The sequence below is a fragment of the Rattus norvegicus genome, chromosome 17, assembly GCF_021556685.1.
Source record: "Rattus norvegicus strain SHRSP/BbbUtx chromosome 17, alternate assembly SHRSP_T2T, whole genome shotgun sequence".
Classification (NCBI taxonomy): domain Eukaryota; kingdom Metazoa; phylum Chordata; class Mammalia; order Rodentia; family Muridae; genus Rattus; species Rattus norvegicus.
In genome coordinates, this window is record NC_141550.1 from 1041636 (window position 1) to 1058658 (window position 17023).

The window sequence follows — 17023 nt, forward strand, 5'->3', positions numbered from 1 at the left end:
AAGACAGCCACAGAGGAGGTCATGGAACAGTTCCTCCTTTCCGTGGGGCTGCTTGTGTGCCTCGTTTGCCTGGTGAAGTGTGTGAGGTTCTCCCGGTACCTTTTTCTGAGCTTCTGCAAGGCTTTACCAGGGTCTTTCCTGAGATCAATGGGACAATGGGCAGGTAAGAGGATTCTCTGAGTCTTTTCTTATTCTTATGTCTCAGAATGATTTCACACATGTAATGGTGTAGCTAGACAGCATGAGTGGAATCAAGGTTTGGATCAGGAGATGGGGGGGGGTGCTGCCCCTCAGGTTTCACTCAGGTGTCTGTTACTTGGCTAGATTTACTTCTTTTTTTGGAGGTTTTTCTGGTAATACAAATAATAAACCAAGTTCTCCTCTACAGAATTCCAGATTCTGTGTGCTTACATTTTGTTAAAGGGTGTTTCAAAAAATTTGAAATCCAAATGTTAATTTATCTTTTTAAATGCATTCTGTGCCTCTGTTCACTAAACTTGGCAACTTTGTAAACTTTCTCATAGATTCTTTTTTTTTTTTTGATGACCACATGAGAATTGTTTAGGATGAACCCATTGAACCCATGGATTTCTAACTCATGTTTCTTACACTTCCACTGTCTGTGCACATGTGTACATATGTGTACACGAGTATATGGTATGCACACACATGTGTTTGCTGCCTATATTAAACTTACTAAGCCACTGAGATTGTATATTCTGGATCCGAATACCCTACTGGGCACAATCAAATGCCCATGTGCCTGTGCAACTGGACCTCTGTACAGCCACTGCCCACTTAGCCCTTCTAAGAACACTCCCCAAAGAGCAGTTAAGATGCAGCCAGAAACTGTGGCTTCAAAGTGAAAAGTATTATCTTAGCTTGTTTGAGAGTCAAGAATGAGTAGCATTATCATGAGCAAATATGTGATGTCTTCAAGGCACAGACAAACCAGGGAGGGAACTGATTTCAAGTAGGGAACATGAAACTCCAGGAACAAGGCTGGAAAATAGCCAGAGGAAAGCATACTGATATCCATGCTCAATAAACTCAACTCTTTTGTTAATATTATTGTTAAAAAAAATAACAGGTTTTTAATGAACATTTTTTTTAAAAAAATGTGCCCTGGGGTTGGGGATTTAGCTCAATGGTAGAGCGCTTGCCTAGGAAGCGCAAGGCCCTGGGTTCGGTCCCCAGCTCCGAAAAAAAGAACCAAAAAAAAAAAAATGTGCCCTAAAAAAAGTGTGCCCTTGGTGCCAAGGTCAGCTGCAGGTGGGTATATTTGTGGTGAATTGTGAAACGTGTAATTTTGGTCATCTGTCTCCAATTTTGGAAAGAAAGGGTTTGAAGGCCTGTGAGATTATTAGGTACTAATAATAGACAGTGGTATTGGGGATTAGCTATCCAAGGCCCTCAGGTCCCTGCACACACACACACACACACACACACACACACACACACACACACACACACACACGTCCCCCTTCCTGTGTCCTCTTTGCTAGGTTTCCTATCTTCCACAGGCATTGAGGGCTGCTGACCTATGGGGTGGAGGAGGGGAGGGACCAGACTTCACTTCTCAGAAGGAACCCTGAGGTGCTCTTAGAGTGAGCACTGGGCAGGAATGAATCAGTAATAGGGTTCATGCTTGTCTTTGAGGCACTAACTTTGCACTGCCCCAAGTCTTAAGAAGCCTGGATAGAATACTTGTTGGCTGCATGTCATAGTGTGTTTTCTAGACAGATCCCTCCAAACACCCTACACACACACACACACAACCCCCCAAAGACAAAACAAAAAACCCTTCACTTCCAGGGTTCTGTCCAGGTTACCAAAGACTGGAAACCTTGGGATGGAGCAATGTGGCTTTGTGGCAGTGAGCATTCTAGATAGAGATGGACAAGAGACTGTGGCCATGAGAGAGAGGCTTGAGGATGTGTCTGTCCTCTTGCTTCAAGGCTGTCTCCATTTCTTTCAGTGATCACCGGAGCAGGCGATGGCATCGGGAAAGCCTATTCATTTGAGGTGAGGTGGCTGCTTTTTGTGGTGTGAATTTTGGAGACTGGGTCTTGCCGTGTCTCACGGGCTGACCTCAGCTGTATCTCCCGAGTTAGCTTTTTAAGTAGCTGAGACTACAGGTGAGTTCGACCAGCCTAGCTTTGAAGCTACCCTCTAGGCAACCATCCCCCCCTTGTCATAAGCATCCACCCCACCCATCACTTTCCTGTGTACAGAGGTCATAGACATTCATTTAAGAAGTAAAGCACCTTTAGTATGAGAGTAAACTAAAAAAAAAATTATAATCTCATTTCTTAGACACTTAAAAAGATTTATTTTATGTGTGTTTATGTGTGTATGCCACTTATGTACCCAGAAGATGGCATCAGATTCCTTCAAGCTGGTGTTACAGGTGGTTGTGAGCCACCAATGTGGTGTTAGGGACCAAAATGGTCTTCTGGAAAGGCAGCAAATGCTTTTATAACTGAGCCATCTCTCTAGTCTCTGGATGCTCTCTAAAACAATCCAGCCAGTCAACAAACTAATGACACGTCAAAGTACCAGTGCCTCCATTTAGGTTTTAAGGATTTATGGGGGCATTTGGTGTTTTCTGGTTTTAATTGTACAATAGTGTTTAGATATTTAAATGTGCCTTTAAAAATGTAAACGCAACCTGGCATGGTGGTGTACACCTTAATTGCAGCACTTGGGAGGCAGAGGCAGGAGGATTTCTGTGAGTTCAGGGCCAGTGTGGTCTACATAGCGAGTTCCAGAAAAGCCAGGGCCACATAGTGAGACCCTGTCTTAAAATAAGTAAGTAAATACATCCCTTTTATTTATCCCATACAAATAGGGAACATACTAGCTCAAAAATTATGTAGATTAGATGTATCATGTATAGCTTTTGTTTCGAAAGCACTGGGGAGGCAGAGACGGGGACTCCCCCAGGCTAACTGACCAACTAGGCTAGATAATCAACGAGGTCTGGGTTCAGCAAGACTTGTTGCTGCAGTCAATACATTGGAGAATGATTGACAAAGAAAACTTCAGGTCTCCACATGCTACACGCGTGCTAGCCTGCACACATAAGTGAGCCCATGTGCATTTAATCGCTCATACACACCACACATGAACACAGAGAAAAGTGTGTAAGTCTTGATAAAGAATGCTGTAAAACTTCAGTGAGAGGAGTCAGTCTCCTAAACAAGGGAGTCAGATATTCAGAACTTGTCAACTTCCCCCAAATTTCTTTCAAATCCCATGTCATACACATCATTGCTTTTTAAGTTATATTTAGTTGTTAGCATTTCCTTATGTCAAAAATATTGCCTTTAATTTTATTTATGTGTTTTTCACATATATTTATTTGTGTGTGTGTGTTTGTGTGTGTGTGTGTGTGTGTGTCTGTCTGTCTGTCTGTCTGCCTGTCTGTGTGTGAGTGCCATGGTATGCATGTAGAGGTCAGAGGACAACTGCAGAATCCATTTTCTCCTCCATCAAGTGGGTTATGCAGAGAACTCAGGTCATCGAGCTTGGTGGCAAGTGGCGCTACTCACTGAACCATCTGTCCGGCCCCCAAAATACTATTTTTAAAAGGAGACATAATATTCTCTCAAATGAAGGCCTGTGACTCAGTCATTTTTTTTCTCACCAGAAATTTTAAGTTAATATCCTAATTTTTCTTCATTCTTCATAAAACTGGAAAGGCAGCTCAGCGGAGGGGCGGAATTGTGGACACACAGGCTCCTGTGGTCTCAGTGACTTGTAGAGATCCATAGTAAGCTCGGCCACCCTAGCCTGCCCCAGTTCTCATACGAATGTAGCCGTAAGCTGGGCAGTCCAGACGACTCACAGTTCCCAAGGCTCAGAGGCCCCATGGTGCTCACTGCTCATCCTGGGTTACAGAGGGCAAACCTCAATGGGCGGCCAGGAACCAAGCTCTGGGAATATTCTAAGGGTGCTAACCCTACAACATGGGTTCTACCCTTGTGAGCTAATTTTGCAGCATGCGAAGACCTCCCCTTTGGCTGTTTTCAAAGCAAGGGTTAGGTTTCGATAAGTAGATTTAGAGAGGATGCTATCCTACCTCTCCATCCCAGAGGCTGCTGTCACAGTAAACCACACTGTGTGACATAGCAGCTCCAGGTGTCCTGGAGCCTCTCTATACACACTTTGGATGTGACACATCTCGTGTACATCATTTAAAAGGCTCCCAGGTGCTGGCACAGAGCATCCGTGCCCAGATTTCACCCCAACAGGAAAATGTGTGGCCTTTGGTCATCTGAGTTCTTCATGCTTATGCTAATGCATATAAGGATGTCCCCTCAACCACTACTGGCTGGTCCTTGATGATGAGTGGTCACATTTGAGTGTGGAGAATAGAAAGAGGGCTCAGCAACAGCTTTCCAAAGCCGCGTCTTCTGTTGTCAAAAAACTGAAAGGGAAAGGGTTGGTGAGGTTCCTCAATGGGTAAAACCATTGATGCCTGGCAACCTGAGGTTTAATCCCAAAATGGAAAGAAAGAACCAATTCTAACAGGTTGTTCTCTGACTTCCAGACATGTGTCTCTGTCTCTGTCTCTGTCTCTGTCTCTGTCTCTGTCTCTCTGTCTCTCTGTCTCTCTGTCTCTCTCTCTCTCTCTCTCTCTCACACACACACACACACACACACACACAAACACACACCCCATCCTCAACCTTTCTACCCCAATATCCCACACTCACATCCCACCACATACGTTCCATACCATCCCACACACTATGTATATGATGAGTGGACACACACACACACACACACACACACACCACACACGTACACACACCACTCCCTACACCTACCTCCCACACCAAACCATACCACACCACACTCACGCACATATGCTAAATATAATAAAAAATGTTTAATCGAAAGACGTCTCTCTCACTGCTATGATGTGGATCACAGAGCTCGAGTGTTCCTGTGGTTGTCGTGTCATTGTTGTGCGCCCCCCACAAAGGCACATTTATGGCCTGTGGTCCTACTGGTAGGACGTTGGGTAGACCTATCAATTCCCAGCTGCCCTGAAATGAGTAGCTTTCCCCTGCAAGGTTTGCTCACCACAGGTCCATAAGAAAGGGGTCCTTGGCCACTGCTAGGCACTCCTGTAACCTGGGGCCAAAGTGAACCTTGATGCCTTTTAAGTTGTTTATCTCAGGTACTCTGTCACAGTGACAGAAAATGGACATGCTGTGTTACATTTAATACACTGGTTTCCTATTTCAGATCAGGGCTCAGGAGAGGCCCAAACCACCCACCATCTGTGGCCTTAACCTCTGTGGGTTGCTGAGCTACCTGGATTCATTCAGATTCCCCATTCTTCCCTCAAATCCATGCTAACCTGACTGACTTAGAGATCCCAAAACAATGCTGCCTAAGCTGTTCATTCTTTTGCCATCTTAGAAAGCAAGGGTCAGGAGTCAGGTGCTGGGAGCTGGATGAGATGTCAGTGCTCACCCTGACCGGATCTGTTGACATCATCTGGCAGATGAAGTGATCCGCCATCCCTGGGCTTTTGAGTCACTGCCAGCACCAGGGAGCTCTGTGAGCCTGTGTCCTGACGTTCTGTTCTGTCCTTGGCTAGTTCTTGCTTTCTTCTTCTGTACAAACCTTTTCATCTTTCCTTGTGTCTTACTTAAAAGATAATTTTTTTTCGAGTTCATGCAGGCTTTTCTTCCTTCCAGAAAGTCCATTTTTTTCTCTCCTGCTAACGACTGCTTCGGATTATGGGGTGATATGGATTCCAGAGCTGAGAACCAACCAGCTATACGGGTATTCTGACCTCTGGCCATCATTGACTGAATCTAGTTCAACCAATGGGAGGTGGTAGCATTCTCACCTGGGCACGGGTTAAACAGGATGGGGAGGGCAGAATGCTGTGTAGAGAAGACTTTCCAAGTTTAGCTTCTATTTGCTTTGAACATTTAAATTGGGGCTGGAAAGACAGTTCACTCATTACGAGAGCTTGCTGCTCTTACCAAGGATCTGAGTTTGGTTCCCAGCACCCACATGGTGGCTCATGAACATCTGTCACTTGAGTTCAAGGGGATCAGCCATCCCCCTTCTGACCTCCAAGGGCATTGCGAGCACGTGAAGCACAGAAACACAGGCCAAATACCCATACACGTAAATAAATACAATTTAAAATTGTGTTTCCTTTCCAGACATTTGGTTTCACATATATTCTCTGTCTCTCTGTCTGTCTCTGTCTGTCTGTCTGTCTCTGTCTGTCTGTCTCTGTCTGTCTCTGTCTCTGTCTCTCTGTCTCTCTGTCTCTCTGTCTCTCTCTCTCTCTCCCTCTCTCTCCCTCTCTCTCTGTGTGCATGAATTGGAGACTTTGTTAGGGTTCTCTAGAGAAACCAAACTAATTAGAGAGAAGAAAGGAAGGAGGAGAGAAAGAGAGTAGATGTGAGAGCAAGAACAGAATATGTATATCTGGGGAGAGATCTTTTAAAAAGAAATCAGTTCACATCACTCTGGAAGCTGGTGTATTCAAGATCTGCAGGGTGGAATGGAAGGCTGCAAATCTGGGTGGGAGGAGGTTCCCTCACATTATGGAGGGCAAATACCTAAGTTAAAAATCTTCTGAATATGTTATTCCCAACAAAAATACGCATTACATGACAAGTGTGGCAGCACACACCGGTAACCCCTGCCTGCACTTGGGAAGAAGAAGCAGAAGTTGCCTTCAGCTCCATAGCAACTTCGAGTTCCTCCTGGGCTACATGAGATCCTCTTCCTAAAGACCAATGAATAAAAATCAAAAGGCAATAATAAAAGATACACATTCACACTTCACAGAAGCACATGGAATGATTAATGTTTGCCACATGTCTGGGTACCATGCTCTACTCAGGGTGACACATGGAACAAGCCCCCCCTGGAGAATGGGAGAACTTGTGCTTTTCTTTTCTTTTCTCTTTAAACATTTATTTATTTGATGGACGTGAGTACACTGTCTTCCAACATCATAAAAGGGCATGGGATCCCATTACAGATGGTTGTGAGCCACCATGTGGTTGCTGGGAATTAAATTCAGGACCTCTGAAAGAGCAGTCAGTGCTCTCAACCGCTGAGCCATTTCCTTCTGTTATTTCTTTCTTACCATGTCTCTCTCTCTCTCTCTCTCTCTCTCTCTCTCTCTCTCTCTCTCTCTCTCTCATACACAGCTCTAGCCACTTCCTCTCTACTTAGAGAGTATCCTCTGTTTTGTTTTGTGGTTTGTTTGTTGGTGTGTCATGTGCGTGTGCGTGTGTATGTGTGTGCGTGAGTGTGTGTAGGTGACGGGTCTGTAGACAAAGTCTTCCCATGGCTTTTCTTCACTCAAACTCAATGTGATGGTCTTGAACCCCCAATCCTCCTGCCTCCACTTCCAGGGTAGCAGGATTATAAATGTGCACCACTATTTCTGCCTAAGAAATTTTACTCAGTGGATGAGCTTAATAGTAGAATGAAACAGATTAAAAAAAAAACTGTGAACTTGTAGAAATTATCTTACTCTAAGCAACAGCAAAAATCGTTAGAGCAGGGGAGGGGCAACCTCAGAGATGCCTGTAGACAGCTCCCAGTGTTCATTTTTTTCTACCAGCAATCTTTCTGACCTTGACAATTGTGTTTCCTCTAGTGGAGTTCCTGAAATACCTATCTGGCTTATAGAAATCTCCCTCTCCCTCTGTCTGTCTGTCTCTGCATTTCTGTCTGTCTCTGTCTCTGTCTCTTTGTCTGTCTCTCTGTCTCTGTCTCTCTGTCTGTCTCTCTGTCTCTGTCTCTCTTTGTCTGTGTCTCTCTCTGTCTCTTTGTCTGTCTCTCTGTCTGTCTCTTTGTCTCTGTTTCTCTCTGTCTCTCTGTCTGTCTCTCCAAGGTCTCTCTTTGAACCTAGCTAGTTAGTCTTGCAGACCCACCTGTGTCTGCCTCCCCAGCTGTGAATTGCTGGTGGGGCCTGGAATTCAGACAGCAAGGTACCTCACGCAGCCTTCTCCCAGCCTAAACACTCTCACTAAACTCTCACCAGGCTTCCCTTTTTCTGATCCTTGGCTAGAGAAAGTGAGCTTCCTTGGGGTTTGGTTCACATTCTGATTTATCCCGCTGCTCCTGCTTAATTAAACAACTGGAAATTTCAAAGTCGTGCTTAATGGCAGAAATAGAGGACTGCACATCTCTGGCTTTCCGGAAGCCTATTCTGTGCACATGTTAGTTTAATCCACATTCATCTTCCAAGTGGTTGGGGAGGCTTTGCCCCCTGTTAAAGGAATTTCAAGTATCACGCAAAGCGGGTGGGGGAGAGGGGAACGTTTGGAAGGGCTGGGCTGGGAGGCACAGGGAGGGCTTCCACCTCTGAGGCCCTTGTCTCGTCTCTCTGCACCTGAATTCCAGCCCTGTCTTCTATTCTCTGCCACACAGAGGAAGCCCTGTCTACCTCCCACCACCGAGTGTAGATTAGCAGCCACAAGCACCTTTCTTGACCCAGGCCCCCATTCAAGCCAGTATGTGCTGCAGAGATCCCGGACCAGTGGGCAATGCATTCTGGGAAAGGCCTTGATTCTTGGGGCTTAACTCTCTGAAAAGGGGCTGAAGACCCGCATATGGGGCCTGTCAGTCCCGACTTTCTCAGAATAAGATTGAGTCCTGCTTGAGCAGACAAAGGGGACAATGCTGCCCAGACAGCGCAGTGCTGTCTGAGCCCCTTTTGGCCCAGACCACTTCACATGCCCCACGGAAACTCTCCAGGAAAAGGCGCCACCAAGGAGAGGCTGGAGCCCACAGGCAAAGAGCACCCTTTGTGCTGAAAATGCAAATTGTTTTTCATTTAATGGACAACTTCCCCTTTGGGAAGCCGATGAAGAAAACTGGGAGACAAAAGTTCTTCATTCTTAAAGTCACCTTTGTGACAGAATTCCAACTTTCAGAAGTGGTGGGGGGTGGGGGACTCCGTCAGCCCAGAATTGCCACAGCTCTGGGTTTATGGTTTTTCCTCCTAATTGATATTTTAGTTTTTTTGTCAATATATCTTATTTTTAAAACTGCTTGGTGAAATCCTATTTTATCTGGCATTTCCCAGAAGAGTGGTGAAATCTGTGAACGTTTCAGATTGGAAAAGACACAAAGAAAACAACAGAAAAAAAACCATATACATGAAATAAAAATAAATGCCTTTCTCTTTTAAAAAAGAAAAAAAAAAGCAGAGAAAACTCTTAATTATATGTGGATGCAGATGCTAAGGATGTGACTGACAGTATTAAGGGACCTCGATAACATTCAGAGGGTTCTCAGATGATCGGCGATTTCCTGTCTGGAGCTCTGCTGCGTGCCCTTCCCTCTACTGTGCACTGCAGCCTTGTACTGAAGCTCCTCACACAAACAGACCGTTCTGCGTAAAGAGAAAGGTCGCCCAGGGTAGCTGTCTCACCTTCTCTTGGACAGAGAACCAGGTTCCTTAAAGGTTGTGGCATCTGCTTGATCACATTCCCAGAAGAGGCTGACCATTACCAGGACCTCTAGTATCCGAATTTACCTTGTGGGTTTAGCCTCTGCCCATTGGGCAACAGTGAGGACCCCTATGTCCCTATACCCTGCTCTCAGCTTCGCTCTCCCCTCCTTCCCTCCCAGACAGGGTTTTTCGTATAGCCTTGGCTATCCTGGAACTTACTGTGTAGATCGGGCTGGCCTCAGACTCAGAGTTCCACCTGCCTCTGTCTCCCGAGTGCTGGGATTAAAGGCATGCACCATCACTGCTTGGGTCAATTCGTGCCTTTGGTGGAGGGTATCCTAAAGAGATTCTTTTCCTTCAGAAGGCTGGGTATTTCAGTAAATGAGATAAGCCAGCAACAGTCAGATAATGTGCAAAAGAACATAGGTTTCAAAACACCCTAAGCCATGCATGTATGAGACTCACAAGGGGGCAAAACGGCTGAACTTTATGTAAGGCATAAGGAGAGAGGGAAAAGGTAGGTGGTGCAGGAAATCAGTGATATAGATGAGGGTCTCCCAGGAAGCAGCCATTGTGGTCCCTGCTGGGGAAGTGTCACACTGCAACCTGTTTGTCTGAGTGTGATGAGAGAAGCCTCTCGGCTTGCATTTCACGTTCCCTGATGGGTATTTATGTGTGTGCTGTGTTGTTGTGTTTGTGTACATTAATGTACACATGAATGCCCCTGAATTGGAGCTGGAGTTACTGGTAGTTGCAGCCATCCAACGTAGTGTTGGGAACTGAACGCCGGTCCTCTGCAAGAGTGGTATGTGCTCTTAACCACTGAGCCATCTCCTCAGCCCCTTGGTTGGTTTGTTTTTTAATATTCAATCACTTTGTCTACTTTTACAAAAGGATGACTTTTTAGAAAAGTTTGTTTTCAAAGGTCTGCAGTCTCTCTTAGTAACCAACTCGGAATATGCCACTGAGTATATTTAGTGGGAAGCTTCGATCCTAGCATAGACATGTGGGTACAGTTCTGCTCTTCATAAAGGGTCTCAGGGTATGAAGCCTCATGTCTGTTGCTGGCCATTAAAGTTGACTTCAGTTGTTCTTGAGATTCGAGGAGTGTGTGTGTGTGTGTGTGTGTGTGTGTGTGTGTGTGTGTCTGTTTACAGTACCAGTTAATTGTACCACCTTATCAGAAAGCCTGCTAACAAGGCTAATATTGAACTTCAATATTGGACTGCACTGCCAGCTTGTTCTTTATGAGACTGATATGGTCTGACGTCACCCAAGAGAAGCTGAGGGCTCTTATTCACCAAACTGTAGTCCGAAATACAGTATAGAGTCAGCCTCTTGTCACATTGATGTGAATTCGTGATGGTTGATGGCTAGAGAATTCCAGAAGCAAAAAGCACCATGGAGGTCATTATTTTCATTCCTCTTTTTTTCTGGCAGTTTGGGGGCTACTCCTCCCTAGCATGTAGGAAGACTCCCCACCCACAGACTAGCAGACACCATTCTGCAGGCAGTGTTGCTGGTGGCTGCAGAGAAACGGCCCAGAGTCCATCCTTGCATTAAAGTCTTGTGTGATGCCAGTTACCCCAATCTCCAGCTTACCTTTTCCATCTGGCCTTGTTTTAAAATATTCACCCTTGCTGAAGGTGGTCCACTGACTTTCATTGTTGGAAGAGCACCTTTATCCCTTTATTATAGCATTCTAGTATGTCCCAGTTTGGCTATGCCTTTCTCTGTCAGCAGACACTCACGTTTCCCTTACGTCTGTCCCCGTCTCCGAGAGGACAGGCTTATTAGTGGACAGCATCCGTCAGAACAGAACTGCTGAGTCATGGGCTGTTTCCTGATGGCCAGCATTACTAAGTGATGGTGTTTGTTCTCTAGAGTCTGAAGTGTCAAGGTTATAGGATCCCCATAAAAAGAGAGAACTTGACCTCCTTTAATTCTTTATTATGCAATTTTGGAAAGATTTTGTTTTTTGTTTTTGGAATGTTTGATAGAATTTACCCAGAGGATAATCTGTGATTGGATTTCTCTTTGTGGACAATTTAAAATACTAGTTTATATCCTTATTGCCTTATTATGATAATTTTGTTTGTTTGCTCGCTCTCTCTCTCTGTTTTGTTTTTCAAACAGGGTTTCTCTGTATAACAGATCCCTGGCTGTCCTGGAACTCTGTAGATTAGGCTGACCTCAAACTCACAGAGATCTGCCTGCCTCTCTGTTTCCCTAGGATTAAAGGCATGCACCACCATATCCAGCTCTGTGTGTGTGTGTGTGTGTGTGTGTGTGTGTGTGTGTGTGTGTGTGTGTGTGTTTTGTTTTTTGAGACAGGACTTCTCTACATAGCCCTGGCCTCAAACTTACAGAGATCCATCTACCTCCTGAATGCTGGGACAAAAGGCATGTGCCATCATGCCTGGAAACACTTGTGGTTTTTTTGTTGTTTTTTTTTTAAGTGGTTATAAAATTCTTCAATTTATTTCTCTTAAATCAGTTAAGAAATTTGTATTTCTAAATTCTAATTTATATTTCTATGATTTCTAAATTCTAAATTATATTTATAATAACCTCTCATTTAAAAAAACGATAATTTTAACCGTATGTGTATTAGTGGTTTGTCTGTATGTATTTGAGTGTGTTGCCTGCATAGAAGAGGATGCTGGATTCCTAGGAACTGACGTGGTTGTAAGTCACCTGATGTGGGTCCTGGGAACTGGACCTGAGTCATCTGCAAGGGCAGCAAGTGCTCTTAACTGCTGAGCCATCTCTTCAATAGCTCTGTAATGGCCTCTTAACCAATTTTAAAGAACTTTAGCAGGAATATTGTGTTTATTATAAAGGTGTCGTCTAGTTCATAGGACTCACTAGGGAGGCTCCACCTCCATTTTAGAAAATGAGAAGAAACCCAGAGAGACAAGATAGCTGGGCTCAGCCAAGCCCCAAGGGCAGTGTAGTCAGATGTTTCTACGGTCCTCCCAACTGTCCCATGGTTGTCGCTTCCTGGGACTCTTGTGGTGAATTTGATGATGTTGTCCCTAGAGCTGTTGCTCAGGTTGTAAAGCCTCTGTCTCTACCAAAGCAGTGCCACAACTACCTGACAACCTTTCAACTGATGTGTTTCATTTCCTTAATTAAAATAAAATTAAAATGTAATGTCTGTCTGTCTCTCTCCCTCTCCCTCTGTGTGTGTGTGTGTGTGTGTGTGTGTGTGTGTGTGTGTGCAGATAAATGTTGGAAAAAGAAGGAAAGAGAACAGTAACTCATGCTGAATGACTAAAGAATCACTTTATTGCCAGGGAGTAAAATTTAACTCTCTGGGATTGCAAACAGGTGCAGGGGCCAAGGGACCCAAGGAAGATTTGAAAACTGCATGCATGTCATTAGTGAGAACATCCAACATGAACAGGAGCCTGATAGTCTCTCACATGCATCTTGAGTCTCTTGGTGTGTAGCTCCTTGAGATGCTTTGTGGGAAGATAACCAGAGCTCACAGAGCCGGGTAGCCAGGCGTTGCTTGTAAGCCCTTCTACCCTGATGGCCTCCCAACAGTACTTAAAGAGCGGTGGAGGGATAGCTCAGTCCTTGCAAGCATAAGGACCTGAGTTTGATCACGGAACACACGTGAAAATGCTGGGCAGTGCCATGCACACTTGTGATTCCAGCTCTAGAGAGGTGGGGTAGAGAGACCCAGTTGGTAAGTCTCAATCTGGTTAGTCTCTGTCTCAAAAAGAAAGGTATACAGCTACTGAGGTACAACCCCCAGGCTCTGTACTTGGCTGCAGTGAGTCCCTCCAGTTTCAGATAGGGGCTCTCAGACAGTAGGCCCACATAGGAAGACTTCTTACGGTGGCTCTGGCCACATAATGTGCACACAGCCTGACTGTCACACTGCTGGCTTCAGCCTCACCCACAGTTGCTGTCTCACTCATACCTCAGGAACATCCATCACATATTAGCTCAGGGGAAGCAGGCGACTCACACGGCAAACAGGTACGTCCCTCAAGGCCTCCCATCCGCTCACCATCTTTCTGGTCTTTCCATTCCTGCCTGCAGCTGGCCAGACATGGACTCAATGTTGTACTTATCAGCCGGACACTGGAAAAGCTACAGGTCATCTCAGAAGAGATTGGTGAGTGAGGGAGATGTGTGTAAGCATGGCGCTGCCCTTCCTGTTCATACCACATCTGCTTCCTGGAGCCCGTTGTCTGTTATCTCTCCCCTGTACACTGCTGGGCCCAGGGACAAAGGGAAGGCATAGGCTGTCACTTACCCTGAGTTCTGAAACCTGAGGGAATCTGGAAGACACTCAGGCTCAAGAGGGCCATTTTCTCTGGGCCTTCACTCTCTGAATCAGCCCTGCTCAGCCAGAGCCCTTAGCTTCTGTCTCTTCCTTCAAAGCCAGGAACCAGGTCAGTTCTTCATGTGCCTGCTCTGCTCCTTGTAGGAGGATGAGAAAATACCAGCTGATGGTCATCAGGTTAAAAAAAGAAAAAGGTGGGGCTGGAGAGATGGCTCAGTGGTTAAGAGCACTGGTTGCTCTTCTTGGAGGGTCTTGGTTCAATTCCTGCACCCTGACATGGCAGTTTATAGCTGTCTGCATGTCTAGTTCCGGGGATCTCACACCCTTATAAAGATATACATTCAGGGAGAACATCAATGCACATTAAATTAAATGTAAATAATTAAATAAAAATAAAAAGACATGATTCGAGGCTGCCATATATAGTCACAAAGGTTATATATTGTACAATCCTAAAAGACATCTTTTATAGATAAGGTTTTATTAATTAAAATTGTTTAGATTGTTTTGGTAGAAATTGACCATAATCCTTAGTTCTGATATCCGACTTTTAATAATTAAGTTAATAACTAGCCAGTTTATCAATGCAAAGGCATGCATCTTTAATTATGAAGACTTTTAAAGCCATAGCAGGCTGTACTGGGCCAGCCTTGTTTCTTTGGGGGAGGTTTAGAATAGAAAATGGTTGTGGGGGTGGGGGTTATGCAGCCAAACTGTGGAGGCCCAATGCCCTTGAACTGATGAATTTGACTTTTGTTCTGTAGGTGGATAGTAGAAGTCCCTCCGATTAGGACCAGACATTCTTGAGCATTTTCCTCATAATGTTAAATGTGCTTTTTTTTTTAAATCAGGTTACTGGGAAGCAAGTCATGTCTTTTACATTAAAGGACCCCCCAAGTGCCATGCTGTGTGTCATGATTGCTTGATCCAGAGGAACTGAGTCTAGACACAAAGCTAAGGCACTTCTCAGGAGACTGGAATGCCCTACCTGTAGCTGTTACTGCTGTCTACAATTGCCTCCACCTGGCAAGTCAGCACAAAACAGCTGATAAGGCTCTAAAGGTGTTACGAGTGAAGAGTAGGTCCCTTGGACAAGTTAGTCGGCTGCTCTGATCCTCAATTTGATGCTGCGGAGAATAGGAAAAAGAATGTCTGTTCTCTCAGGGTTGTAGAGGGGCAAGCTGTCGTATAGATAGATTGTAGCGGACACCTACAAAGGATCCTGAAGGGATCTGAGTGTCTTGATGTGTGAGTGTATCAGACTAGTGTTCATAGCCTTCTTCCAGGAACTCACACTTGAGTATGTGTCAATCACCTGGTGGCTTGTGGAGACCAATCTGGCTCATTCCAGTGTGTCTAAGCCATCAGGTTTAGGGTAGAGACAGAAATATATGTGTCTAACAAGATCACCAATGATTTTGATATGACTTTGGGAAGCACAATATTAACTTTTTCTAAAAATATTTTTTTAATTTTGAAGTGTGTGTGTGTGTGTGTGTGTGTGTGTGTGTGTGTGTCTGTATGTCTGTGTGTCTGTGTGTCTGTATCTGTGTGGGAATGAGCATACGTGTGCAGGTGCTTGAAGATGTCAGAAGAGGCTTCATCCCTTGCAGCTGGAGATACAAGTTTTGTGAGCAACATGACGTGGGTATTGGGAACTGACCTCGGGTCTTCCTTAAGAGCAGAAAGTACTCTTAGCTGATGACCCATCTCTCCGGTCTCACAAAATCTATTTTTAATGTTTGGAACTTCAGGGTAAAGAGGGCTGATTGTACTCCTGCTTGCTAGAAGTATCTGTGATCTCTCATACAGAGAGGACCACTGGAAGCCGTGTGAAGGTTGTACAAGCAGATTTTACCAGAGAAGACATCTATGACCATATTGAAGAACAACTTAAAGGCTTAGAAATAGGAGTTTTAGGTGAGTAAATTAAAAGTTCAAATATTGGTGTTGCATGTATGTATGATAATAACCAGTGACACGTTAATTTGTGACAGTCTATACAAAACTCAAAACTATATTATGGCATTAAAGTGATTATTGAAGGCCCTCTTGGGAGTGAGCTGGTGCATAAAGACACTTGTCACCAAGTCTGATGATCTGAGTTCGATCCCTGGGATCCATATGGTGGAAGGCAAGAACTGAATGTTTCAAGTTTTTCTCTGAATACCACACATACATGTATCCATACAAACTCACAGACAGGGAAAAAAGGACCCACTCCTTACTCAGAAATCAAGATGTTTTCTGTATTAATAGACAAGACATCTTGCAATCACATGCAGGGTACACTGTCAGTACTACACAGAAGAAACTAAGATTTGAGTTTTAAAGTTCCCATAAATTTAAACCTTAATTACATTTTCACAAGTAAAAATATAAAAATAAATCGTTTTTGGAAAAATTGGAAAGGATGGGTAAACACATGAAGGACAATTTTTTTAAGGTCCCCCAGACTTGTGACAGCATTTTGGTACATCTTCTTATGGGTACGGATGGGGATTTTCAAAACTGGGATTGCATCTGCGTACTGTTTTGTAGCATTAAACCAGAAATATAGAGCTAGAGTGCAGCTTGGCTGGTGGAGGGCTTGCTCCATCCCCAACACCTTACAAACCAAGCATGTTGGCACACACCATAATCCAAGCACAAGGAGATTGAGGAAGGAGGATCAGAAGTCTAGGGTTATCCTCAAATGTTGTTTCCTAATGTCTTTAAGTTCTATATAGCCAATGTGTGTGTGTGTGTGTGTGTGTGTGTGTGTGTGTGTGTGTGTGTGTGTGTGCACATGTGGATGTCAGTGGCCAAAGTCAACTGTTTTCTTTTGTTACTCTCCACATTATATTTTGAGACAGGGTCTTTCACTGACACGGAGTTCACTGATTCTCCTAGGCTCACTGTCCAGTGAGCTCCAGCAGTGCTAGGACTGTAGGTGTACACTGTCATGTGTTTGTGAACCATCCAGTGTGGGTGTTGGGAACTGAACTCTGGTCCTCTGCAAGAGCAGCAAGTACTCTTAATCAATGAGCCAGCTCTCCTGCCCCCAGTTTGCTTGCCTCTGTCCCTCCCTTCCTCCCTCCCTCTCTCCCTCCCTTTTTCCTTCCCTTCCTCCCTCCCTCCCTCCCTTCTCTTCTGTTTTAATGTAGGTGCTGGGGAAAAAACTTAGGTTCCCATTTTGTGTAAAATGTATTGACTGGGTCTTCTCCCTAGCTTGCAGTCACTTTCCTTGTTATTAAGTCATATTGCAACGAGCACTCATG

General features: G+C 44.6%; 1 protein-coding gene across 1 annotated transcript in view; it reads left to right on the forward strand.

The window, feature by feature from the left end:
- Window positions 1-17023, forward strand: part of Hsd17b3 (hydroxysteroid (17-beta) dehydrogenase 3) — a 31326-nt gene continuing 14303 nt past the window's right edge. The window contains 4 exon segments of the mRNA NM_054007.1: window positions 1-163; window positions 1979-2025; window positions 13517-13592; window positions 15576-15683. Coding sequence (NP_446459.1) covers window positions 22-163; window positions 1979-2025; window positions 13517-13592; window positions 15576-15683 — 373 coding nt within the window. The 5' untranslated portion in view covers window positions 1-21.